General features: G+C 44.4%; 1 protein-coding gene across 12 annotated transcripts in view; it reads left to right on the top strand.

Moving 5' to 3' along the window:
- The window catches only part of UNC80 (unc-80 homolog, NALCN channel complex subunit), a 197,555-nt gene that overhangs the window by 109,842 nt on the left and 60,219 nt on the right, over positions 1–27,494 (top strand). For 7 of the 12 annotated variants that reach the window (XM_074968072.1, XM_074968080.1, XM_074968077.1 and 4 more), the window contains exons 27-39: positions 3,530–3,733; positions 5,357–5,457; positions 7,425–7,622; positions 9,326–9,433; positions 11,056–11,194; positions 13,289–13,470; positions 17,355–17,486; positions 17,915–18,101; positions 19,052–19,183; positions 19,521–19,664; positions 22,516–22,616; positions 25,221–25,307; positions 26,700–26,883. In XM_074968072.1, coding sequence (XP_074824173.1) covers positions 3,530–3,733; positions 5,357–5,457; positions 7,425–7,622; positions 9,326–9,433; positions 11,056–11,194; positions 13,289–13,470; positions 17,355–17,486; positions 17,915–18,101; positions 19,052–19,183; positions 19,521–19,664; positions 22,516–22,616; positions 25,221–25,307; positions 26,700–26,883 — 1,899 coding nt within the window. The remainder of the gene's footprint in view (positions 1–3,529; positions 3,734–5,356; positions 5,458–7,424; positions 7,623–9,325; positions 9,434–11,055; positions 11,195–13,288; positions 13,471–17,354; positions 17,487–17,914; positions 18,102–19,051; positions 19,184–19,520; positions 19,665–22,515; positions 22,617–25,220; positions 25,308–26,699; positions 26,884–27,494) is intronic. The other 5 variants (XM_074968081.1, XM_074968083.1, XM_074968084.1 and 2 more) reach the window with 2 other exon arrangements.

A 27,494-nucleotide genomic window follows, 5' to 3' on the forward strand; every position in this document is an offset into this window, starting at 1 on the left:
TTATGTCTCTTCATTTCCATAGGCTGTGTTAAAAAGCAGGAAGCCATAGAGCCACATGGCATGAATAATTTTTGAGCTACCTTTAGACTGCCATGTTGCATATGTTATGTGTGAAAAACAAAGATTTTTAAGTCATCCGGGTAATGATATTAGCAGAACCAAACAGTGGTTCTGAAAAGCAAATGGTGTAAATTCAGTAGTACCTTTTGGTGCAATGCTTAGTTAGAAGTAACAGTGTTTGATCTGATTTTTGTATTTTCTTATACTATTCTTCAATGTGGGATAAAAACCACACATGGGCCAAAAGATGGGATCCTTATGTAAAAATCCCTACCTGTGTTCAGAGGTCATGGCATTTAACAGAATTATTGGTTTAACCCCTGACCTCTTTTGGTTCTTTACTACCACATGAAAAACACCTACCTATGTGGCTCTTGATGGCTAGCAGGTTAATATTACCAGCATATTGCGTACTGTACAAGCAAAGCTCAAGCTCACTGTGTTTGGTGAAGGCAGCAGAATGTTTTCCATTTTAAAACCATCTCATGCAAAATCCCCATACTATATGATGGTACAAGTGTTGCAATACAATATGCAGTCAGTAGTTACTTGACATTTGCTATTCGAGACTGAATGCTCTGGACAGTTACCTGTCAATGACAGTCGAGTTTGTGTGTTTTAGTGTAGAACATTTGCAAGGCACACTGTTTAAAATCTCTTTCATAACAGACATGTAAAGACATAGACTTTCTGTAACAATTTTTTTTAAAGGGATGGGATTTATGGTTTGTGATCTTGTGAAGAATTATACTTGTGTGCTAAACAATGCAGATCATCGAAGGGTATCCACAGTTGTAGCTTGCCTTTGAAGTCAACCATGAGATTTCCCTTGACTATGAAGGGCTTTGGATCAGGCCCGTATTGCATTCACGCTCATGGTTGAGCTGTGATTCCATTCACAAGTAGGTACATTCATATATGAAACGTTTCCAAGAATTACTTGTAAAACTGCTTCAAAAAATACATGGAATGGGACAGCTACTGATAGCGAAGGCAGCCTACCATCAAACTGCAGAGTCATCTTGAAGATTTCTCATATAACCCACTTCCTTTTCTTCTGACTCTTGGTAGCAGCCATGGAACGCACAAGTCTCCAGAATTTGACATTGGCAAATAAATCAGGATGAGAAGTCCCTTATGTATTAGATGGCCACAACTTTAAATTTTAAAAAGGCTTCCATAGCAACTGCCTGCAACCACCCTGTGCTGTGATGCCATCAGATCTTCTGAGGAAAGCAAGGTTGAGGTGGCAGAGTACATGAATAGGAGGCCTCCTTAAAACGTTAGGTGTTGCAAGAAATGGTGGTGGTGACAACATGGAATTGGGTTTGCCCCCCCCCCCCCGCATGGTTACTGTGCTGCACACTTTTGGATACAATGTAAAATCTTTTTTTTCTCAAGAATAGTTCCAGCTTATTCTGCTTAACTAAATTCTCCCTGCAGTTTCAGTAAAGCATGGGGGTCCTTCTTCACTTCTTGCCCCCAGGTTTGGTGTACAAGTTTTTTTTTATTGCTGTGCAAGTTTTACAAAGCTGCTATGTTGCACCCAGAGGCAGCTGCATTTTAGTGATGAGAAAAGTGATCCCTATATAGAGGCTGCATTTCAGTTTATACATTAGCAAAGTGCTTTGTAATATTTTGTTCTGAAATAAGCTAAACAAATACAAGATATTATTTTTTTAAAGTGTTATTTGCTCTGGCTACAGCCTACTCTACTGGGAATTTACCTGGGCTAAAACATAGCAGATGCAAAGGCATCTTTCTGAATCTATAATTGTCTAGCTGAAAATTGTTGTTGTGACAGTAATTACGTTTTTCTCACCTGCAGTGACAAAAGGACAGGCCTCTTTACCCCAATCTCTTTGACAAGTACTAATCCATTTCTTTCCTTTCATCTCCTCTTGAGTGGTAATTACTTTGCTTGATGGTCAACCCAGGTTTGTCTTAACAGCTATGCAAAAACTATGATTTTACTGTGTCTGACCTGCTACAGGTAGGTCCAAAGCATAGATATACTAATTTAGATTAACAGGTAGCCCCCAGAAAGTTTTATGTACTAATTGTGTGCTAGGAGGTTTCCACAGACTTCATGAAACGTGGCGAGGTGTGCCAAAACAGCTGTGCATTTCAGGGGAATCTAGCCAGCTGTGCTGAGGTTGAACAGAATCTAACCAGCTGTGAGTTAAGTCTCAGTTCAGACACTGGGAGGGAGATTCTCAAATCACTCAACAGTGATCTGTCCAGCTGATTAAAGAGCAGCACTGATTAGCTCCAAAAAGGAGACCCGTCCAGCCCTATTCTGTCAATAGGATGTTAGCCACAAAAATGGGTTTGTGGGTGAGGGTAGGAGGATATAAAGCTGGGGAAGTGAGAGGGATTTTCAAGACTCAGAAGGCTGATTTTTCAAGTCCAAATATAATTACATTTATATATTTTTCTTACCTATTTTATACCAAAAGGTGTACACCAGGCCAGTCTCTACAGTGCACCGAAAGGTGATCTTGTATGTTCTTCTCTGAATAGATCAACAGTTTAATGACTGAGTGTTGCAACATTTGGACTCATGTGCTGCTATTGTTTTGCCTTTGAAATAAGAGGAGAATAAAATGCAAATGATCGGTGCTTTGAACATTGAACCATTTCATGTTTGTGCTCATCAGAAACGCACAGTGTCAATAGATGTATTTTTAGTGCCTGAAAGCTGCTGCCTTGTCTGCAGGAGAGGAACTACATGCTGGTTTTCCTTTAAAGCATTCTAATTATGAAGAGTATCATGCAAAGACAGGGATTTATGCAAATCTAACTTCAAAGAAGTAACATGTACTGTGCTACTAATCTGGCGAATCAGGCTAGCTATCTGCAGTCACAAATGCTGTGAGAATGAACTAGGTGATCCTGCTACAGGGGCAGATCTGGGTTTGCAGACCTTGAATCAGCAGGAGGATAGGTTTGTCAGAGAAGCCATGTCTGCACTTGGCATTCAACCACTGGTGGACAGCAGCTGTTGTATGTGCACCAGTGCAAAGTCCAACGGTGAGCAAAGAAAGCCACAGTTGGCACCAGTTGAGTCTACTCAAGTTTCAAGCAGGAATTAACGCTACCAGTGCCAGTTGTGGTGTTCCTTGTCTTTGCTTGGGGTTTCTACCAGTGCAGTTTACCCGTTTGCTGGACATCAGTGGTCAAAGCAGGGTTAATCCCAAGTATAAACAAGCTCAGATCTGATGTTACATGTCTCCAGGAAAGAAGATTCTGAGTACATTTCTGTAAAAAGAATCCAATACTGAGTGATCGATAGAGCTGCATTGGCGCTGGCTTTGGAGGGAGCCTCTTGCCCATCTTCCTTGACAGAAGTAAAGGTGCTGCAATATAGGCTGACAATAAGGAGTGGAGGGGGAAGGGTGGGCTAGGAGTTTTTTAAAATGGGGGAAAATTAAGGGGAAAAAAGTCCTCTTTTATTCTTTTAATACAGTTCCCAGCAGGAAGATCAGGATAGGAGGCTCCCGCTTGCTCCAGATTAAAGGAACCCGCAGTTTCCGGGTGAAGAAGGGGGGTTCCCTGTCCAGCATTCGCCGGGCCGGCAGCCTAAAGAGCACCAAGTTATCACGGCAGGACTCAGAGTCTGAGAATGAGGAGCTGCAGCTGTCCCACAGCAGGGACACTGTCACTGACATAGGTAACATAGATGAGATGGTCTAAAAAGGGAGCGGGGCTATTAGGCAGCATCCAGATTCTGAAATGATTAAAGCAGGTCCAGAAACAATAAATAAATATAAAGATTCATTAGAGTAGGAGAAATCTCCATCTCTCTGAGTTAAGCAGCTGTCTTTTCCTCTTCATGGATTGCATAAGCTAACACCCAGGAAGGCCAGAGTTCAAACCTTGCCATTGGTGCACACTGGAATGTAAATTCTGTTCCACACAAAGGTTGTCAATTTAAATCTCAGTGTTAGTGTATGAACTCTTAAAATACTGGCATTTACCAGACTGGCAGCCAAATTCATGCTGTGCTTAGGAGGAGGTACACACACACAAATTATATCATATAGATATATGATATTTACAAATCATATATTATATATATATATATGCCATTATATGTAATATATATATAAAATATCATTACATTATATATGGTATTTTATTATCCATGACAGGAGATATTGTATATGTATACATGCACATTTTATATTGTATGATATTATATGTGTGTACGTTTTATATTCTATATTATATCATATAATATTCCAGACATATATGTCATTTGAGAGTGTAATAGATATCTATTAATATATGTAGAATGTAAAATTATTTTATATATAATGGCCTCCGTCTTCAGAAAATTAGTCCTTATACATTTATTTGATGGAAACAAAATGGACTCCACATCACAAGAAATCTCCATTGCAATTGGCACAAAGTGATAGGGACATCAACAAAGATGTCAAGGATTGGATAAAGCCTGTGGGCTGAACTAATCTCCCAATCTCAGAAGCCCTTCTGACCCTGTCTGCTTTGCCCATGCTGTACCTCTTGTGGATAAATAGGAGAGCTAGTTCCTAATCTGGATACCTTTGCAAATCATAAATTCACTTGAAAAAGAAAAAGAAGACAGGATGAACCTGAGTTAAACCAGAGCTACCCCCTAATGATATTTATGGTAAAATGTTTCCAAAAGCAACTTCTGTTCTAAAACGTGGGCATTATGAAAGACCCCTAAGCAATAAGTGGCTGCCAGAAACACTGGGATCAGTTCAGTGACAAGTCAGAGCTCTCTCCCTTGCCCTAGTTCTCTAGAATTAGCGTGCACAGAGTGTGGATTTTTTTCCCCTTTCATCCCTGTTTATATTAGTGTCTTCTCATGGGCATGTAACGGTGACATTACCTGGTGGTGGCAACAGCAGCAGGCCGATTCCACTTCGGGCTGGATTTTTGTTGATGGTTTTAACCACAGAGCCCAGTCAATGCAGATCATTGAACCGACAATTTGCAGCATCTTAGTGATGCAAGGAATTTGTTTCCATTGTTTTTACTCCTTCCCCTCTCCCAAAAATGGGAACAATGCTCACCACTGACTAGTTGGCAAATTAAGAGTGACTGAGAATGGTGCTTGTAATTGCCAGTCCAGCTGATGGCAAGAGGGAGGAGGGTTCCAAAGGCAGTCTATGTCATACAGCAGGTTCTGTGTACTGTGATTGGTCTCAGCAAGGCTGGCCTGTCTTACAAGTACTTTCCCTAGCTTTTAAACACATGGGTAGCAGTGAAAACCACCACATTTTGGGGTATTTTTCTTTTGAAGAAGGGAGCCCTTGGAGTGCAAGTGAGCCCAGCATTGAGCCTGAAGTGCTGAGTAACACAGGCACGGAGGAGAATTACCATCGGAACATGTCGTGGCTGCATGTAAGTACAGGACCCTCATGATGCTCTCAGACCTAGCACTTTCAGGTTTCAAAATGAATGATTATGATACAGTAGTGGTAAACTGTTCACAATTCATGCTTAGTTAGCGTAGCATTAGGGCTTTAAAGTGTCTGTAGGCTGCAACCATTAAAGAGTGGCTGCTCCCCATCTGTAAAATGGAGATAATACTTCTTTTCTCCCACCATTTGTCTGTCTCCTTTATTAAGATGATAAGTTCTTTGGCCTGGGATCACCCCTTGATATGTGTGTGTACAGCACTTAACACAGTGGAGCTGCAATCTCAGTTGGGCCCTATCTCTCTACCCTAAGAGTTCCTAATCTGGGTACCTTTGCAAACTGTAAATTCAGTTAAAAAGAAGACAGGATTCACCTGAGTTATATAGCCCCCATGACCATAGCATCTGAGCTTCTCACAGTCTTCCGTGTATTTATCCTCACAACATAACAGTGCTATTATCCCCATGTTGCAGATGAGGAACTGAGACTCAGACAGACGCAAGTGACTTGCTCAAGGTCTCCCAGGAAATTGAACCCAGGCCTCTCCAATCCTAAACTGGTACCCTAACTACTAGTCCATCCTTGCTGTCAGGCATTACTGTAGTACCAATTATGATCACACCCACCTTAGAAATATCAGTACATTTGTTTGACTCCTAGTATGAGACACTAAAGGATGCAGTCACTGGTGGATGACTTGATCATATGCATCTGGCCACCAAGGTGTAGAGGGCAGTAGCACATTTTCCCATTATGGGAGGATAGACACACTCATCAATGTAAGGCATAGATTGGAGGGAGCTAAAAATATTTCTGTGCCTGTGCCTGTCTGGTATTTAGTACACATAGATGAAAGCCTGGAGAATTTTAAGGAGTGTGTACTGCAATTAATGTCATGCAGTGATCAACATCTCTGATAAGCAGGAGATATTTTTGCTCTGTGGAATAAAACCAGGGTAAAAAAAAACCCAGACTATCTGAGTAAACCTGCTTTATTTAACAGTCATTAACAATTTTTTCAAAGGGAACACCAGGCTCAAGCCCTTTTCTGTACACAACCGTGTTGGTATTCATTTCACCCTACAACTTGTGTAAGGCAAAATTCTGGTATTCTTAATGCCACAACTGGTGGAGTAAGTCACTGCTCAACACGAGGAAGGGAACAGACTCTGACCCGTAGCAAGCAATGAGATTCCGATCTCACTCCAGTTTTACACTGGTGTAAATACAATGACTTTAGTGGAGTTGCTCCTTATTGACATCAACATAAGTGAGGTAAAAAGCTGAAAAGCAAATTAGAATATATATAATTTAAAAACCCATGATTTTTGAGTCCACCTCACGATTTTTGGGGGCCTGATTCTTGAATTTTGAATGTTTGGGGTTGGCAGTGCTGGAGCTGTCTTCTTTTGGGCAGGGGGTTTGTTAATGCACAGCACCTCCCCTCTTGCAGGCAAATGTGTGGTGAGTGCCCCCCCCCCGTTGGCTTTGGATATTTCACTGCTAGGTACTTGGGGTAAAGAGTGGGTTCACTAGTGCGTGTCTTGACCCACAGCGCAGGATCTGAAAGTTCCCTCCAGTGCCCACGTGCCGCAGGAGCTGCTCCTACCCTTCAGAGGCAGCAGCTGCAAGGAGCCCCTAGGAGGTTCTCTCTCAGATGTCAACCTAGGGGGCTGGGTTTATTCCTATTTTGGGAACAGGGGATACCCTAATGCTCCCCACCCTGAAAGGAATGGACTCAAATCTGCGGTGGGGCTGCCAGCGTTTAATGATGGTCACATATATGACAGTTTCTAACTCTGGCCCTCCCCTTTTATTTCACCAGTGTCAGTGACAAAACAGTCTTCACATGAAATGAGGGGAACGCTGGTCATCTTGGGTATTCTCTCACCACCAAACTAGTGCTCCTCAATTTTGAGTAACTCACCGCTCCCCTCTTTGGGTTCCAGGTCATGATCCTGCTGTGCAACCAGCAGAGTTTCATATGTACCCACATTGATTACTGCCACCCGCACTGCTACCTCCACCACAGCCGTTCCTGTGCTCGCCTGGTCCGAGCCATCAAACTGCTGTATGGCGACACTGTGGACTCGCTCCGAGAAAACAATGTACTGAACAATGTGGCAAGAGGCAAAAAGCAGAAGGAGGTGAGAAGGCCAGTAAATACCACCCAGACTATAGCCCCAGTTCAGCAAGGTACCTAAGCTTGTGACATGCTGAAGTACTTGGGTCATTCAGGGCCCATAACTGGCTGAATATATTCCTGAGCTGAAACAGACCAGATGCAGATTTTCTGAATACACGTAATATAGGAGTCTTGTAGGAGTCATTCCAATGTTCAAGTGATAATAATACCCCTTAATTGGAAGCAGAAGTATTTGTGTCCTTGGCACTGTTAAATTCACTTCTTCATCTCATCAGTGCAAAGATTTCAGCATCCCCGTGGGTGGAAATTTTTGCTCTGCAAGTTCGTAACATTTCCCTGTCACAGAATAGGTGATTAGATGTCCACTTGGATTAATGGATATATTGATACAGAACAAAGCAGAGAGGAAACAAATTAAAGAATGCAGAAATGCTGCTCTTCAGAACACTAAACTATGTTCATATGTTCATACTGCCTGACACAAACTGCAATGCTGCAGTTGAGCACCAAGGAAAGGAAGCAACCTCTAGAATTGTCACCTCTGTCACCTCTGCCAGCCGAAAGGCCTGAGATGAGCACCTGGCAGAGTAAATGAGCAGTAGCTAAAGAGCTTACTCTGCACTCTTGGGTGTTATTTCAGCTCAAACACTGAATTCCAGTGCAAAATGTTAAGCTATACGATTTCATAGCCCATGCCTTACGAGTAAAGGCTATCAAACAATAGAGATAAAGAAATGGTCACTGGACAATAAGGCATCTGTGCATACACACACAAAGATGGGGATCTTTATATAGGAAAAAAGCATATGCCATTTATTTCTATCTAATCCATTTCTTTTTATGTGTTAGCTCAGTGGTTCTCAAACTTTTTCATACTGTGACCACTCTGGCAACTCCCAATCATCTAGCCAGGATCTAGCTGAAACTACGCTTTCATTTAGCAATAAGAGACGCCCAGGATGGTTGCAATGCTTGACACCTGTTTGCGACCTCCTTGGGGGTCACGACCCCCCCAGGTTGAGAACCCCTGTGTTAGCTGATAGGTTACCACCATTAGAAGGAAAAGCTAAAGCCACACAATACACAGGAGAAACTGTGGTACTCTGGATATTGAACATATCATGGCTGGCAACAGTAGGTTTGCTGGTAAATCCCGTTTCTCATTGTCACTGGGCTACATGATGATCATCTTGGTTTGACTTTCAGGCAGCCGTAAATTCGTGTCCAGGTACCTATTGTTGCTTATGTTTCCCTGAGAGGAAGAGAACAAACAGTTGATGTACTGGTGCAGTGGGTCACAAACTCCCTGGCTAGAATGGTTTTAGATTGGAATTTGTGGACTCTTGACTTTGAACTGTATTAAAACACTTGTGTTCTACAATGCACACGGTTGTAACCTTTTTATGAGAGTATTCTGGGGCACTTTCAGGGAACACATTCAAATTTCTGACTTGGCTTATTGGCCTTGATCTTATTGCCTTGATCTTGTTAAGGAAATTAACATTACAAATAGATTTTTTTTAAACTTTTAGAATTAGGGTTACTTATGCCAGCTCGCTGGCTGCTGAACACTGTCAGAACATAAGGCCTTATATGGACAGCTTCAGAACCATGGCTTCAGAATCCACTTGAATTAGATTTCCTGGCTTTACAAATTTGGTGTCTCAGAGATTGTCAGATAACTGAACTCCATTTCTTTTTCAGTGCTTGGACAAATCATGCCTGAGAACTCCGTCTCTGAAGAAGAGAGTAATGGATATCAACTTGGAAGGAAAAAAGGACTCTGGAATGTTGAAATACATCAGACAGCAGGTACTACTGTATCTCCTACCACAGTGACATGCTGATTAGGCTAGGTTCTGCCTTGCCCTTTAGGAGGGTTTGCAGTGAGTAGGGTGACCGGACAGCAAGTGTGAAAAATTGGGAGAGGGGGTGGGGAGTAATAGGCGCCTATATAAGACAAGGCCCTAAATATCGGGACTGTCCCTATAAAATCAGGACATCTGGTCACCCTAGCAATGAGAGGAGAAAGGATTGTGGAACCTTGAGCCTGTGCAGGGAGTGGGAAGAGTTGGAGTGCGTGACTACTCCTGAATAATACCCGTGGAAGTAAATGGCATCCCCAAAATGGGTAGGACGTGCCAAAGAGTGAGCTGGAGCAGCAGTTAAAAGAACCCCAAGTTGGAGTCTTTACCTTTAAGCATGGCCGAATTAGCGCAGGAGCTTTGGTGGCTGCAGCCCAGGGCCCCGGCGCAGCAGGGCTCAGACAGACTGCCTGCATGCCATGGCCCAACGTCGCTTCCTGCAGCGGACAGCTGCTGGCACGTCTCTGCGGCTTGTGGCAGGAGGGGGGAGACGGGAGGTGGCTCTGCGCTCTGCCCCGTCCCCAGCACTGTTCCCGCAGCTCCCACGGGAACCAGCCCATGGGAGCTGCAGGTGTGGCACTTGCGGGCGTGGGCAGTGCATGGAGACACACTGTCCGCCTCCCCCCAGGGGCGCGCAGAGAAGTGCCAGCAGCCGGTTGCTTCCAGGAGCAGCATGGGGCTATGGCAGGCAAGCAGCCTGCCTGAGCCCAGCTGTGCTGCTGGCCAGGAGCAACCTGTGGTAAGTGCCTTCCAGCCGGAGCCTGCACCTCAAACCCCCTCCTGCACCCCAACCCTCTGCCCCAGGCTGGAGCCCCCTCCTGCATCCAAACTCCTCCCAGAAAGAAACTAATATAACAGCTGTTCTAAGATAAGAAGTAGGCTATTTTGAATTAACTTAACTATATTCTACATGTTTTAAGACTGAAATGTAACCACAGAACAGCTTTATGTTAATTAAAAGGCAAAGTTTAGAATAGCGTTAGTAGTCTTGATGCCATAATTGTGATCATTTTGTTTGAAATTTGGATAAAGACTTCTATACAGAGGCCCCACAAAATCTAATAGCCCTGGGCCCACAGGACAGTTAATCCAACCTGACTTTACGTGTCTGGGTATTTTAATACCTCAAATAATACGGGTTAAAAAAAGCAAGTGTTTAGATACCAGTTGTGAATTTGCTGCAGTAGCAGTTTGTGAAGACTTGTGTGAATATTTATAGCAGCATGTGTGCTGCCAACCTGAAAAGCCTTTGCTTTCTCTTCTTGTAGTTTATCAGAGTTTCAGTCACTGCGTCAGAGAGCAGCAGCAATAGCCCAGGGCTTGGGGAACCAGTCGCACACCACAATTAACAAACAGCAGATAGTCAAGATGAATAGTTTGCTAACAGCATGCAGGCTGAAATATGTTCACATCGGAGTGTGATATGTTCATATCAGGTTAATTTAATTTGCTAAAACCAGACACTGTGGGTAATTTGTGATCAGATAAAAGGGTAAAATCAGTGAATATGTTGTTTGCTAACAATAGTTTACTCAACTCTGCTATGAAATACACTTTCATTTTCTTTAGGTAATGAGCCTGTCCCCAGCGCCTTTGTCACTGTTAATCAAGGCAGCTCCTATCCTAACAGAGGAGATGTATGGGGACATTCAGCCTGCAGCATGGGAGCTGCTGCTCAGCGTGGATGAGCACATGGCTGGAGCAGCAGGTAAGAGAACCTGAACCAGAGATTGGTATTGTTGCCCTGCTGCCCATCCATAACAGATATTGGGGCCTTGCAGGTCAGCTTCCTGTTGGAGGAGGAATCAGTGACCCTACCTCTGGGTATGTTCTTGGGGCAACTTGTTTATTTTACGCTATACACAGCAGTCACAAACAGCAGGCAGGCAATCCCCTCTTTTGGGTATCCCAGCCGAGACGCCAATGCCAGATTAGAAGGAAACAGCTCTGCTTCACGAATTGACTCTAGTTAGAGATATTAAAGGAGAGAGCACACACTCCTGCTGTGTGCCATAACCCTTCCCCAAAAAAGAAACTGCATCACAAAACTTAACAACAATACATTGTTTCTTCAATACCTCCAGGCCTCCTGGGGCAAACCAGCTCCAGGCAGCCAGCCACACTTTGGAGACTGATATCTGTGGAAATTAATGCTGTTGGCATTGATATTTGCTTGTGGGTAAACAGGTCTCTAATTTTCTGACTGTTTTCTTATCTGGCAGCTACAACAGCAAAACATAAACTTTTGCATCCAGCTCCATTCCCCTCAAATCCCTGTGATAGGGGGCCTTTGTGAGAGAGGAAGCCACTTAAGATCAAACTTGTCATACCTCCAACAAATTTTGTCCCATTTAATTTTAATGCCTCCGGTTTGCAGCCCTCCGGTTTGCAGCCCTCCGGTTTGCAGCCCTCTTGTATTTACTTTGTAAGCTCTTTGAGACAGGAACCATGTTTTGTCCTGTGTGTTTGTACAGCACCTAGCTCCTGGTCTGTAACTGGTGCTCCAAGGCATGACTGCAATGCAAATGATGATATAAATTTTATGAAATTTGAAAAATCACATTTAGAATACACCAGTATTACTTCTGGCTTAAAGGCTGCAAAGTAATTAAGGACAAAGGGCCCAACCTTGCACTGGGATCCACTAACATGGACCTGTTTGAGTCCGCATGGGATCTCTTAGATACATAACATAAGGTACCCAACTCCTTCTCATTTATTTTCTCACGTGCCCAGGAGGCTGACTGTAGAGGTTAATTTAGACACCGTAATTTAAAAATCCTTGGCATTTTTGTACAGCATTATAACCGCATTGTGACAGGACCAAAGGAAAGAAAACACAAACAACTATTTCTTAATTAACACTTGTATTGTTTGCCCAAAAGCCACTTACTTTCAGGTCAGTAGTGCTTGTGTGCTGAGCTCTTCTATGAGATGCTCAGCACCCTTCACTCCCCCTAACTTCACTTGGAGATGAGGGTGCTCAGCTCCTCCCAGAATTGCTCAACACCTTGCAAGATTGAGAACTAAATCTCACTGTAAAATCTTTTTTTCATCTAAAATTTAATGAAATTCCATTGTAAATATTTGGATTCTGAACCTGTCTGGTCTTTTGGAGAGTTATGAAGTATTCATTCATAGATTTTTTTTCTTATTTTCTATTTTTTAGCATGGGATAATTTATCAGATTTTAAAAAATGAATGATCTTTTTCAGTGCACTGTGACATTCCCAATAATTTAGTCACTGTCTATCTACAATTGGAATATCCCTCTATGCAGATCTATACAGTAGGATAATAAGATCCTGGACTGGGAGTCAGAAAACCTGATTTCTCTTCCCAGCATGCCACTGATTGGCTCTGTGAACTTCAGAAAGTCACTAAAACACTGTGCCTCAGTTTCCCCCTCTGTCCTTTGTAAAGTGCTTTGAGTTGGAAAGTCCTGTAAAAGTGCTGCTGCTTCTTATTTATTGTTATTGATGAATGAAGCCTGGACTTACCTTTTATTCTAAACTAATCGTTGCTGAGATTTTCATGAGAACAAAAGCATTCTCTGTTTTAAAAAACAGCTTTGCTAACATCTTTTTATGAGCAGTTGTGGTGGCTATGAGAGGTGGAGTGACACGGATTCCATTTCATGAAGCAAAGCACTTTTTGCTGGTGCTAGTATATTGCTGATCTCATTTTCTGTGGAGCATTTTTTTTTTGGTAGGGTTTTGGTTTTTTTACGTGACTGCAATTTTGTCTGCAAAACAAATACACTCTGAAAACACTTAGCTGATAAAATGTTCACTCCCTGCAGCTGCCATGTTCCTGCTGTGTGCTGTGAAAGTGCCTGAGGCTGTATCTGATATGCTGATGTCCGAATTTCATCACCCTGAAACAGTGCAAAGACTGAATGCTGTTCTCAAATTCCATACCCTCTGGAGATTTCGGTATCAAGTCTGGCCTCGAATGGAGGAGGGCGCTCAACAGATCTTTAAGGTAGATGAGAAGAACAAACACACTGTTGTCTTTTGCAGTTTTGGTTTGTAGGACAGATGTATTGTGACATGATGACAAGGAATTGGCTTTAAGTCATTTCAGAAGAGGAAAAACTAATTCTGTACACCAGGTTTGTAGGGTGAGGAACTGTATAAAAAAGAGACAATCCCACAGAATTCTGGGTGAAGATGAGAGAAAAATACTTAGTAGGAAAGAAACATATTGCCATAGACGATTGTCACAGTATAGTAAGATGGAGTTCAGCAGGGGGAAAAATGAATGGAACTAATTAGTATTTCTGACTTTTCCACCAATATTAAATTAGAAGATGATACAACATTTCCATAGTTATTAACAGGAATATCTTGTGCCTGTTATAACTAATTGCATTGAGCTAAATATATAGGACCTGATTTGGCCATTACTTGTGGAGTCGGGTACTTCTCGACCCGAGCAAGGATGGCAGAATCCATTCCGGCAATATTAATCATGGTTTTCTTTGATTAATGGGATTGGCCAGTCGAGTTGTCTGCTCACTTTTATAAAGATTCTATACATCCCAGAAGATCATACACTGTTCTCCTAACCACTTTAATTTTCAATTATATAATGGATGTATCTGGGAAATGGGCTACTTCACTGCAGATTGATATACCAGATACCTTCTGATGTGTAGCTTAAAGGAACAGATGTTCTTCTTTGAGTGCTTGCTCATGTCAGTTCCATTCTAGGTGTGTTTTGCCTTAGTGGTATCCATAGGGTGGGCTGCATCGCCCTCTTGAGTGCCGCACTCATGCGTTGGTATATTAGGCTCTGTCAACCCTATGCCCTCTCTGTTCCTTCTTACTGCCCATGATGGTTGGTCAGAGCTCCTAGTCTTGCTCCACAAGAGCATTAGCGGTTCTTCACAGCCCATTGTCTGTCGTCTTTGTGTATAGTTTGTAGGTACTTAGTTAGACATTAAGTGTTAGGTTAGTGTGGTAGTTAGAGTCCTGGCTGGGACTTCAACCCGGAGCGGGGTGTGCCTCGTTCCACAGGCTTTTAGCCATGCTCATCGTGCAGCAGGCCAATGCCTATTAGTGACCCCCATGCCAGATGTTTGAAGTGCTTGGGGAGCAAGGACAAGGGCAGAATATGTAAGAAATTTCGCCCTAGAATCCAGAAGGAGCGGGATATCCGATTGAGCGCCCTCCTCATGGAGGCTGCGCTTCATCCTGCCTCGGACCCCTCCCGCTCGGACGCCATGCTGAGCACCTCAGCATTGGTGCTGAGCGTGCCGCCGGCACCGGGCTCTGCACAGCACCATTCCCCCTCACCGGTGCCAAAGAAGCGGCAAAAGAAGAAGAGCCCCCTGGCATCGGAAGGGAAAGGGGCCTTGGGCAAAGGACCTATGTCAGGTCATGTGTCAGGTTTGACGGGGAGTACTGCTGAGGTTGGACCCCTAGCCCAGCCAGGGACTCAACTGCCAGGAGCAGCAGGGGAACCCAGCTTCTCCTAGGGCCCTCATTGCCCAAAGCGGCCCTGGCGGCTAAAGAACAAGCCAGCCAACTGGCACCACAAACACCACGCCAGACTTGGCTAAGGCCCCAATACCTAGGGCAAGCCAATCATGGGACCGCCCAATAGGGCAGTGGAACGCCCTCAGTCTCCGAACCACAGGCGTAGATCCCCATCTCCATGGCCTAGGACCCCGGCACTGCATCCTGGTCTCCGGTCAGAAGACCCAGGTCCCCAACACCACGCTCTCTCCCTACGAGACATGGGACACCGGAGTTGAGGCACCAGTCCCCGTACCACCAGTACCGGTGAGCTTCCCTCCAAAGATTGCCACAGTGCAGGTCACCCTCGCCCAGACGGTCTCCTAGACATCAGTCCTCACTGGGGCGGAATTGCTCCCTGGCGCAACACTGGTCTCCATGCCCCCATTACTGCTCATCGGGCAGGCACCGATTCTCACCCTTACCTCGCCGGTCGCCAACCAGGGTCAGTCAGCAGACACAGGCCTTGACGGCTCCACCCTGGTCACTGGAAGGGCAATGGTCAGAGTCAGACCGGGAGTTCGGCCCCTCGCCGAGGAGGGGTGATTCGCTGCCAACCCACGAAACTGGCGCGGCACCTGCAGTGATGGCATGGCAGCAGGGACAGTGTTCCGCTCAGTGGCCATACTGGAACCCATGAGGCATCCCCGTAATGCCGGTCCCATATTCCCATCAGTCCTCCCTGGCTGCCTCGGACAAACCGCCCCCGGCACTGCCAGCACCAGAGTTGGAACATGGTACCGAATCTGACGCGGGGGCAGCTCATTGGACTCCGGCACCTAGGGAGCCGTCCCCAGAAAAGGAAGGAGAACCTGCCCCTTCCCAGGTGGTGCAGTCATTGTCATAGTCTCCAGACGAAGCGGTGGTGGATCCCTCCCAAACATGCAGCCCCCACGCTGACTTCAAGGGGCACCAGACCCTCCTTAAAAGGGTGGCTACCAACTTGAACTTAAAAATTGAGGTCATGGAGGAGTCCGATTACCTCTTTAACATTGTATCCTCCTCCACCCTGTCCAGGTCGTGCTGCCTGTCCACCTAGGGGTCCTTAAGATTGCCAAATCACTGTGGCAGACCCCCTCTTCCATTCTGCCTACTTCTAAAAAAGCGGAAAAGAAGTATTATGTCCCTGCAAAAGGGTTCAAATATCTATACACACCCTCCAGCGGTGTCACTGGTCGTGTCTGCTGTTAATGAAAGGGACAGGCAGGGCCAAGTCAGTGGCACATCAAAAAACAAAGATGCTAAGAGATTGGACTTATTTGGCAGAAAGATTTATTTGATGGTAAGCCTGCAATTTCGGGAGTCTAACCACCAGGCCCTGTTAGGCCGGTACAATTTTAACCTGTGGGACTCCCTTAACAAATTCAAGGAGGCCCTCCTGCAGGACCGAGCCCAGGAGTTGAGATGTGTTACTCATGTCCATTCCATTACCCGCCCTCCTACCCCTATGTCGGAGTTGCCAGCAAGAAGGAATTGAGAGGGCATAGGGTCAGCAGCGCCTAATATACCAACGCATGAGTGCGACACTCAAGCGGGTGCCACAGCCGACCCTACGGATACCGCTAAGGCAAAAATCTTCGATGACTGTGCATATGGGCACGTGCACACCTAGAATGGGATCAACATGAGCAACACATCTGAAAGAACAACAGTTACGAAAAGGAAGGTAACCATATTTTCTTCTTCAAGTGCTTGCTCATGTCAATTCCATTCTAGGTAACTCATGAGAAGTATCCTCCGAGGTGGACTCGGAGTTCCCAGTCTAGCAGCTTTTTCTCTTGAAAACCACTGTAAGGATTCATGTACCAAAGGATTGACCCTTTGGTATACCACAAATAATTGTTATGTGGACTTTGAGGAGTAAAAGTGATGAATTTGGAAGATTTTCTCCCTCGCTTATCTGTTTCTCATTGTGGTTGAAGGGTCTTTCCTTTATCTTTTGAGAAGTTATTGTTATTCATGATGTAACAAGAGCACAGATGTGTGAAAAGAGAGGCCAGCTGTAAAAAGCGGTCACATAGTCTGGATGGTTGGCATCATGTTATGCAAAAGAATCCATGTTCTGTAATTCTATGGGATAACAGTTCCTGGTTCCTTGTTTTTCATCTGGGATTCAGTTTTTATAATGGACAGTGCAAAATGATTTCAGATGTTTTATCTTTTGCCTAAAATGCTTTATCGTTTTAAAAAAATATTGTTGATACTGAGCACAATTCCCCTTCCTTCTGTCCCAGGTTGCAGGAAGAGGCTGGAATCCCAAGGGAAGTAATCAATCGGCATTTAAATCCACCACCTAAAATTTCTCTTTCCCTCTACCTGATTTTCTCTCCTTGTGTTTTCTTGCAGATTCCTCCTCCAAGTATAAACTTCACCCTGCCCTCTCCAGTACTGGGAATGCCCTCTGTGCCAATGTTTGACCCCCCGTGGGTTCCACAGTGCAGTGGGAGTGTGCAGGACCCAATTAATGAGGATCAGTCTGTAAGTTAAAGAGCTCCCTAGAGGGAATATTGTTATTACTTAGTGACAGACTATATCCAGGTGATGGGGGTGGGGGTGGGGAGGAAGAGGGAGGGAGCTAAAGAAGACCAAGTAGTCTAAACTCTGAATTTCCTTACTTGTGTCAGTTTACAAGAGATCTTTGAGTACATTGTCAGTATAGTGCATAGACATCACATATACGGTGTTAGTATTTTTCCTATTTTTCAACAAGAGACTTAAGACAAGAAATCCAACCAAGAGCTTCCTTGTGAATCTTTATTCCGTTAACAGCTACTTGTTGTGGGTGTGTATGTGTGTAGATAGATGAATGGATTTGCTCTTTAGTGGGTTAAATGTTAAAACACATGTTGCATGAAAACCAAACCAATTGCTTCATGTTGGTTTCTTTCTTCTTGCTTTTCTGGCAGAAGTCGTTTTCAGCCCGGGCAGTGTCACGTTCTCATCAGCGAGCAGAGCACATCCTGAAGAACCTGCAGCAGGAGGAAGAAAAGAAGCGCCTAGGCCGGGAAGCCAGTCTTATCACGGCCATTCCCATCACCCAGGAGGCCTGCTATGAGCCCACCTGCACGCCAAACTCAGAGCAAGAAGAGGAAGGTGCGCTCCAAAGCCATGAACTGCTTGCCAGGAACCAATAAGCACATGCCTCCAGCATGGAACAGGTCTTAGGGATGCAGTGAGGATGGAAAGTCATCATTAGTGATAGGGAAGACCCCACTTTAACATCTTCACCACTTCGGATCACTCAAAGGAACTGATTTTTAATCACTTTACGAACCTAACAGCACCATACAGATGTAAGGCATCCATGTCAAAAAATAAAAGATTCAAAATGAATGAGAAAAAAGTGTTACCAATAATTAGTGTAATAAGGGCCCAAACCTGTGAAATGTTGAGTGCTGCCCGCAAGAAACTGGGTGTTCTCAGCTCCCACTGACCGATGGGAGTTGAGGACTCTCTGCACCTCACAGGAGGCACTCAGCACGTTGCCAAATCAGATCCTTACCGTCTGAGAATAAAGGAAGCTGAAAACTTAGCCTTTGGGTTGAGGATTTCACTGGGTCAAGCTAATGCAATAGAGTTAGTTAAATGTCCTCTTTTTGCACATTGCAGCTACACAAATATGCTGATGTGTCCTGAGCTGTGTATGCAATGGAAAATCTGCAAACAGAATAGTGGCATTGCAAGTGCACCCAGACAATACCTAGAGGAAGGACAACAAAATTACCTAGCAGTGTGGTTTGTTACAATGTAGAATAATCATCTAACTGAAGCTGTGGAGCTGCATCACCTGAGTCAACTGAAACTTGACTCAGCAAAGCACTGGGTAATATATGTTAAGGAACAGGCCTGCTCTAGCTCCCAGGGGATCGACGAGATTGCCTAGATCATCTTTTTAGTTTCTAAATTGTGCATTTCACATGAAGTCTGACTTGAATTTTTCTCTGTTCCAATCTGGTAGCATGATGCTTCTCTCTGGGAAATGCCTTGAATTGTGGCAGTCGAATTTATAAACCAAAATTCACATCCCCTGTTTTCTTTGTCAGTAGAAGAAGTCACCAACTTGGCATCCCGCCGTCTCTCTGTGAGTCCCTCCTGCACCTCCAGTACTTCTCACAGGAACTATTCCTTCCGTCGTGGCTCTGTCTGGTCAGTGCGTTCAGCCGTCAGTGCAGAAGGTGGGCGTCGACTTTACATTTGTTTTTAATTCTCGTTATACAATGTATAGATTCATTCTGTTGACTCACAGGTCTCATGTCTTCCTTGGACTTAACCAAAGCTACACCTGCCTTTTGTCAGGCCTGCTTGAAAGCTTAGGAAGTTCTGAACTAGTCAGCCCCATGCATTATATACTGCTGCTCATTCCCATGTAGCTTCTCTTCAGTTCCAGTGTTTCACTGTGAGTTACTGCTGAGTTGTGTCACGTGAAGCACTCCGGGTGGAGAACTGTAATTGAAAGGGATTTTACCAACAGCACATTGGCTAACGCATGCCTTTTACTCCTCTCTGCTCTAGATGAGGAACACACTACAGAGCACACTCCAAACCATCATGTGCCACAGCCCCCACAGGCAGTGTTCCCAGCATGCATCTGTGCAGCTGTGCTCCCCATTGTTCACTTGATGGAAGATGGAGAAGTCCGAGAGGATGGAGTAGCAGGTGCTGACCTAGATTAAACATTCATGGACTCTTAATCAGAGGTTACAAAAATCTCTAGCAGTTTGAACAATGGCTCAGATTAGTAAGAGCAGCTAGGCTAGTAGCATCAGAATCCAGTTATTAGTGGCACCCACGCTTTTTTTTTAAAAGCTAGGAAATTGCTCACAAAAAATAACACATTAAAAGAACAGTTTTAAGGTTGCAAAGTCAAGCCCTCAGAATTTAAGAAATGCCAGAATCAGGGTTGCCTGTGCAACCTTAATGTGATCCTCTTGTGTGAATGCATTATGATACAGTCTGTAATTACCTGAGCACATTTTATATTTTCCACAGGACCTCTGCCTGATTCAGTGCATAGAATGGATGCTGCATACTTAATGAGCAGCTCTTCAGTATTTTATTTTATCCTTATGATTCAGTGTGTGGGCCCAGGCCTTATTTACAGCACACTGTTCAAAACCTGCTCTGAAGACAGAACTGTTAATTTCTTCATGGGGTTTTCTGTGGCGCTCATCACTACAGTATGTGAGTGCTTGACAAACATTAATGAATTTATCTTCACGTCTCAGTCCCCCATACCCAGCCACGACTTCTTGTCCCAGATCCAGTCTCACCCCCATGCTTGACTCCCTAGCTCACATATAGGTCAGAATCCCAGTCCCCTAACCCTCCCTGGCTCCTCCCTTTAGTTCTCAACCTCACCTGGCTCCTCACCCCTCTGCACTTGAATCGAGTTGCTTCCTCCTTTTGCTTCTCATTGCCTGGGTGCCTGCAGGAGGATCACTGAGAGCACAGGAGATGCAGTTCCCCTGTTCTCAATTCCAATGCCCAGTGCCACACCAGCCCCTGGCTGCCAAGAGGAGCAATTGGAGGGAAAGTCCTGCTCGGCCCCCGCAGCCCTGGGATGGAGCATGCTCCGTGCAGACAGAACCTTTGGAAAATCTAACTGCTAAACTCTACTGAGCTTGTAAAAACTGAGCTTTTCAGAGGCTCATACCTTAGCAAAATTTGAAAAAAAATATGAGGATGCTAGAAGACACATCTCTGGCACCTGAGTGAAGCACCTGCCTAATTTTAAGTCCCTGCTCCAAAGCATGGACGTGTCAGAGCTTCTCAGTGAAACAGTTCATTCTCAAAAGTGACTGTCATTTTTGCTTAAATGTACCAAAAATATTCAACCTGAGGCAGACACCCAGCATGGAAAATGTCAACCCAAACAGTTAAAGTTTGGCAAAGTTATGAACAACTGAAAAGAGGATCTTACAATGGGAAGTGTCAGGCAATTTAACTATAGGCATCACTAGCAGTGCTGTCTCTAATTCCACTTATAAATAGTGTATAAAGAGTTTATAAATTATTTGACTTTATAATCATGTTACGGACATGAACTATGTGTGTCATTGATGGGTATAAGCCTATAGAAAGTTTTATAAACTGCTATTGACAGGCTCTTGGTTCTGGGCCGTGAGTCCTGGTGGTTGGAGTACAGGTTGGTCAAGAACAGATACCAAGGGTCAAAGCTAGCCACAGAGTCAGGGCTGGGCAGAGGGCAGCACTTAAACCAGGGTCTGGGGACAGGCCATGGGTCAGAACCAAGGTCTGTGTCCGTAAACAAGCCAAATCAGGATTGCACTCAGAGTCTGGAAGCAGGACAAAGGTCGAAGCTGGGTTGAAGTCAGTCCAAGGTTCTGGGGGTCAGGAGGCAGGTGCAAGGCTGGAGCAGGGTCAGAATAATGTACGGACAAGGCTGAAGCAGGCTGGAACAAGTTTTGGGCAAGGCTGGGGCAGGAACAGGGACAGGATCAAGGCAGAGTGGAAGCCTAGGGAGTCTAACACTGTGAGGCAGCAGGAGAGTTCCTAGTCGAGTGGTGCTATTGCATAGACTGACTTGTTGCTCTGTCAGTGAGGGTGAAATACTTGTACCTGGGGGTCATCAGACCCGGGCCCTGCCCAGGGATAGGCTGCTGCAGCATGCCTGAGGGGTGAGTCAGTGCAGGGTTTGCTGGAGGCAGGAGTCATTGTAGCTGAGTGAGCAACCCTGGTTCAGCTGTGGGTTTGCCTCACAGTTATAAGCCATGATGATAAGCAACGTACACTATTGGCTTGTCAAATTCCATAACAATTACTTATTTATTAAAACATCTATTAATCATATATTAACCTCTTATAAACCATTTATAAATGGGTCCTAGATATAAATATGTGTAACTATTATTTTATGTTTTCTTTCTTTGCGATGCTCTCTTTTGGACAATTAAAGCTCGTGTCCTACTTGGTCAAGTCTTTCTTTTTAGATTTGTGAAATAGTCACTTCCTTTGTAGCTTCCTTTGTGTTTATTATTCCTCAGTATTCTCAGATGAAGGAGTTGATGCTATTCTGAAATATTTCAGACATTTACAAATGGTTTAATTTACTATTTGTTATTCATCGTTTATAAGGTGTGGCTGGCCCCTCAAATCATGTATTGATTGAGCTTCTTCCTGGTTAGATGGCTGAATTACAGAAAAACAGTGAATAATGTGCTCCTAATGTAAATTTGAAGATGAATAATCATTTATGCTAAAATTGGTGACATTTGGGGGATTTAGTAACCCTTTCACAAACATGCAATATCTGTCCAAATACTAGCCACAAACAATATGATTTAGTGAATAACAAAAAATTCACAACAATATTTGCAGTTTTTAATTAACTGACCATATGTAATCATGCATCTGAGTGTCACTTCTGTAGATGCACATGGTTCTCTGGTTTGCTGGTAGACGATAAACATTTTAATATAAATATACCCCTTTAAGACTTCTCCTGAAGATGAGGTTCTCACTAGTTCTTTTTCTTCCTCCTGTATAGTGAGTGCCGTGGCCCAGCAGGTCTTATGGAACTGCTTGATTGAAGATCCCTCTACAGTTCTAAGGCATTTCCTGGAGAAACTCACAATAAGCAACCGACAGGTAGGTTCTCCTTTTCCCAGTATAGACATATTTTCCCAGAGCATATTAAAGGAGAGTTTAGCCATCACTTAATGCACAAAAATACAGGAACAAGTAAAATCACTTAAAGGGTAAACAATCTTTACTATAAGATGGCTTAGAATACTGACAACCAGATCCTCGGCTGGTGTAGATCAGTGTAGGCCCTATCAAGTCAATGGGGCTATGCTGATTTACACCACCTGAGTATCTGACCCTGATTGTCCAAGGCCCTGTTCTGACTCTGTTTAGGTCTCTTAGTCATGAATCCTACTGAGCTAGGTTTCCTCAGCTGGTGCAGATGAACCTAGCTTCATCGGAGCCACTCTGTTTAACCCTCCCTGAAGTACAGGCCTGACAGCACCCTGTTTGCAGTATTGTAGCCATGTGGGTCCCAGGATATTAAAGAAACAAGGTGGGTGAGATAAAACCTTTTATTGGACCAGCTTCTGTTGGTGAGACAAACTTTCAAGCTTACACAGAGCTCTTCTTCAGGTCTGGGAACTGTACTAATCAGAGTGTCACAGCTAAATACAAGGTGGAACAGATTGTTTAACATAAGTAGTTAATACATATCATCATAATCCTTTTCTGTGCTATGTCTGGTTTAGACTGTAAACTCTATGAGGCAGGGATCTGTCGCTTTTGTTTGTATGAAGAGCACCAGGTACCCCTGTAGCGCTATATAAATAATAACATAGACAACACCATGCACACCAGTGATACCATATAAATAAGAACATAAGAACAGGCATACGGGGTCTGACCAATGGTCCATCTAGCCCAGTAGCCTCTCTTCCAAGAGTGGTTGGTGCTAGGTGCTTCAGAAGGAATGAACAGAACAGGGCAATTTATCAAGTGATCCTCATCCCCTGTCATCCAGTCCCAACATCTGGCAGTCAGAAGTTTGGGAACACCCAGAGCATATGGGGTTGCATTCCTGATCATCTTGGCTAATAGCCATTGATGGACCTATCCTCCATGAATGTATCTCATTCTTTTCAAACCCAGTTATACTTTGTCCTTCACAACCTCCCATGGCAATGAGTTCCGCAGCTTGACTGTGCATTATGTGAAGAAATACTTCCTTATATTTGTTTTACACCCGCTGCTTATTAATTTCAGTGAGTGACCCTTGGGTTCTTGTGTTACGTCAAGGGTACATAAGACTTCTTTGTTCACTTTCTCTACACCATTCATGATTTTAGAGAGCTTTTATCATATCCCCCCTTTCGTCATCTCTTTTCTCTCCATATGAAAGCTGTTCCATACCCCTAAACATTTTTATTGCCCTTCTCTGTACTTTTGCCAATTCTAATATATCTTTTTTGTGGGATGGGGTGACCAGAACTGCACACAGTATTTAAGGTGTGGGGGTACCATGGATTTATACAGTGGAATGACGATATTTTTTGTTTCATTATATATCCCTTTCCTAATGGTTCCTAGCATTCTGTTCGCTTTTTGGACAGCTGCTGCACACTGAGCAGATATCATCAGAGTCCCAGGAATGATATCATCACTGTAGATAGCGATATCACCATCCTTCTCACCTGACCATCACATGTATATCAAAGTTGACTGCTCACACTTGCTGCGTTAATGAGACAATGAATAAAAAGAAAACCGGGAGAAAGGATGGTCAGATACTTTTTGCCTCTGTTTTTAATGGCTGTGCACAGAGGCCTAGCCACTTTTACAGCTTCTCACTCAGGCTAGAGGGAAGACCTGGAAGTTTCCTTTGAATTCAGCCCAGTCAGCCACTGATGCTTGTTAAACATCCAGACTTGAAAAAGTAGCTCTTTCCCCTGCAGCCCTGATCACCAGTAGGAAGTTGGAATCTGCTGTGGGGCCACCAATGGCTGTTGAAGGGGATTCTAGGTGAGGGGCTGGGGAACCTTTACAAATACAGGGGATGTCTGCGCTGCAGTTGCATATGTAGACATACCCGAGCCAGCTTTGATCTAGCTACCTCAGATAACAGTAGCAGTGAAGCTGCAGCAAAATGGGCGACAGCACAGGCTAGCCACTTGTGTATATACCCAGGGTCCCAGGCAGGCTTGTACCCTATGACACTGCCAGACTGTGATGTGCTCTGTCTATCCTCAACTGGTGGGTGATCCCTATGCCAGCCTACACACATTAGAGCTGCCCACAGGAGAAAACAACAGAGAATCTGGCCCAAAATGGGGACTGTAACCAAGAAGTGACAACGATCACAGTAAAGTGAATTAATTTTCATGTACTCTCTCCAATACTGTCCTAATAGCACTTTTCCATTGTAAGTAAGAACTCGCATTGCTGCAGGGAAGGTACGGCGACAGGATTGGGAGGTTGCCAGGGCAGATGTCCATGGTGATATCTCTAGGTAAGAAGGTGATCCACAACGTGAAACAGTGAGAACCACTGACCTAGATAATACATTCATTATGGCCTTGGACTTGCACTTAGAATTCTAAGTACTCTTGTCCTAAGCATATGGTTCCATTTCATGCAGAGAGAGAGAGAGAATGAGAATGAGAAAGGAAGGAAGGAAACTGTAGGCCATTTTGTGATGGAAATTAAAAACTCTTGCTCTTCTTCCAGGATGAGTTGATGTACATGCTGAGGAAGCTCCTACTGAACATCGGAGACTTCCCTGCCCAGACGTCTCACATCCTGTTTAACTACTTGGTGAGTAGCTCCCAGTACCAGCCTACAGCCCATAAGTCTAATCTTTGGCTGCCCATTTCCTAAAGTACAAGTGTTACAATCTAGAAGGAGAGAGTGCCCTGTGGTTTTGCTCACACAATTTATGCACATCAAGCCTCTAGCTGTCAGTGTAGATCACATGGCTCAGACGGCTTCCATTTCCCCTCCCCCCCCCCACATTTATTAAAGAGTGAAATAGACTGTTACCCTGTCATCCCAAACCCACAGCTGCACACAACCCTTTTGGAGTTCTGCTGGGGGAGACCGTGCAACGTGTTTACCCCCTATGCTGCACTCCAGGAGAGTCTGTGTGAAGGATCATGGGTCTCAATCCAAAGCCTATAGGTACCCAGGCAGTACTCAGACTGCAGCCACCACCAAGCAGCTCACCAGAACCAGTAGAGAAGGGGGCTAGTGGAAGTCTAGCTCAACAGGAGCTCTGCCCACAAAGCTCCTGACTGGGGGAGACGTCCAGCCCCACTGATTGGCTTGGACATGCTACTTAAGCCAGAAGGAGGCACAAGAAGTTGTCAAACCAACTAGGTGAATGCTTGGCTGGCTGCCAGTTTGGACGCTGCCTGCTTGCTTGCCATTTTCCTGGTTCCTGCCTCCCAGCCTGTTCCTGCCCTCCTTATCCCAGATCCTCCTCTGCTGCAAATTCCTGCTTTCCTGTCTTGCTCCAGGTCCCCTCTCCTCCACCCTGCCCCTCACTCTGACTTTGGCTTTGCTTGACTCCTGAGTCTGTCTCCAGCTCTAATCTCCAGCTCCAGTTTCTGGCACCTGACTCCAACCACTAGGCATGACTGCCAGTGCCCTGGTCCTCATACACTGCTGCACAGATCCTCCCTTTCCTCCATTCTATAGAGATAGGGAATAAAGGACCATGGTGGCTTCTTCCCTACCCACCCATCTGCCCAGTGCCCATCCCAGCTATTATGGCTGTTCTGGATCAGCCCCTCAGCACACATCAGTGGCATCCCATACTCACCCACAACAGAAGGAGTTAGAAAGTTGATATTGGGCGTAGTCGGACAAAGTGACATGAACTTTCAAGCATTAGGTTTGACAGGTTGAGTCTTCTACGAATGACGAATAACGCTACAGGAACCATCTTTTTATTCTGTGTTTGTACAGCACCTCGCACAGCAGGGTCCTGGTCCATGACTGGAGCTCCTAGGTGCTACGACAGTACAAACATAAATGATCATCACAAATTCCTCTGTCTTACTGAGCCACGTAGTTGACTTGGGTTTGTCACAGACTGAGTGCTCCCCAGAATAATGGAGTTGGCTGAAGCAGGACTAATGCCAGTAAAACAATGTGATGTGTATACAAAAGCAGCTTGAGTGCCACTTTTTTGTTTGTGCCCTGCAGGTGGGATTGATCATGTACTTTGTGCGTACTCCATGTGAATGGGGCATGGACGCCATTTCAGCTACACTGACCTTCCTGTGGGAAGTGGTGGGTTATGTAGAGGGCCTTTTCTTCAAGGATCTCAAACAGACTATGAAGAAGGAGCAGTGTGAAGTAAAACTGCTGGTGACTGCCTCAATGCCAGGTAGGGACATGTACAATCTTTTAAGACATAGCTGGGATCCTTTACCTATCTTCTTTATTTGCTATTTTGCTTACTGCTCCTACACCCCTCAAATATAGAATTGCCGGTTTGAGATCCATTGGAAGAAGGTCAGTGGAAGCTCTCTCTTAATATCACCAGACATTTTTAAGCCAGTCCTCCTTGAATTTGGGCTCTGTAAAATAATTCTTGAACAGTTCACAGCCCCTTCAGAACTCTGTAGGCAAATAAACAAAACATGACAACAGAAGAGTCTGTTCAGTGTGGAGCCATATGCAAATCAGTCCCTGAAGGACTGCCACGTCTGATCATTTGAAGAGTCTGCGACTCAGGGATAGCTCAACTTGAAACCCTCCAGTGTAAATAATGGCAATGCCTGGAGTTAATAACCAAGAGTGTACAGTGGTAACCCTACATCTTCACGAGCCAGACAAGAAATTGCTCTGTGAAAAACGGAGTTGTCATTTTATATGTATTTCTTCCTTGTGTAACTGTTACAGTTAAAACCAATTGTAACTCCTTAGAAAAGATAAGTTCTCATTACATGGGAGTATAAGTATTCCATAATGGATTCCAAATACCTAGGACTTGTG

Source organism: Natator depressus, chromosome 11, assembly GCF_965152275.1.
Source record: "Natator depressus isolate rNatDep1 chromosome 11, rNatDep2.hap1, whole genome shotgun sequence".
Classification (NCBI taxonomy): domain Eukaryota; kingdom Metazoa; phylum Chordata; order Testudines; family Cheloniidae; genus Natator; species Natator depressus.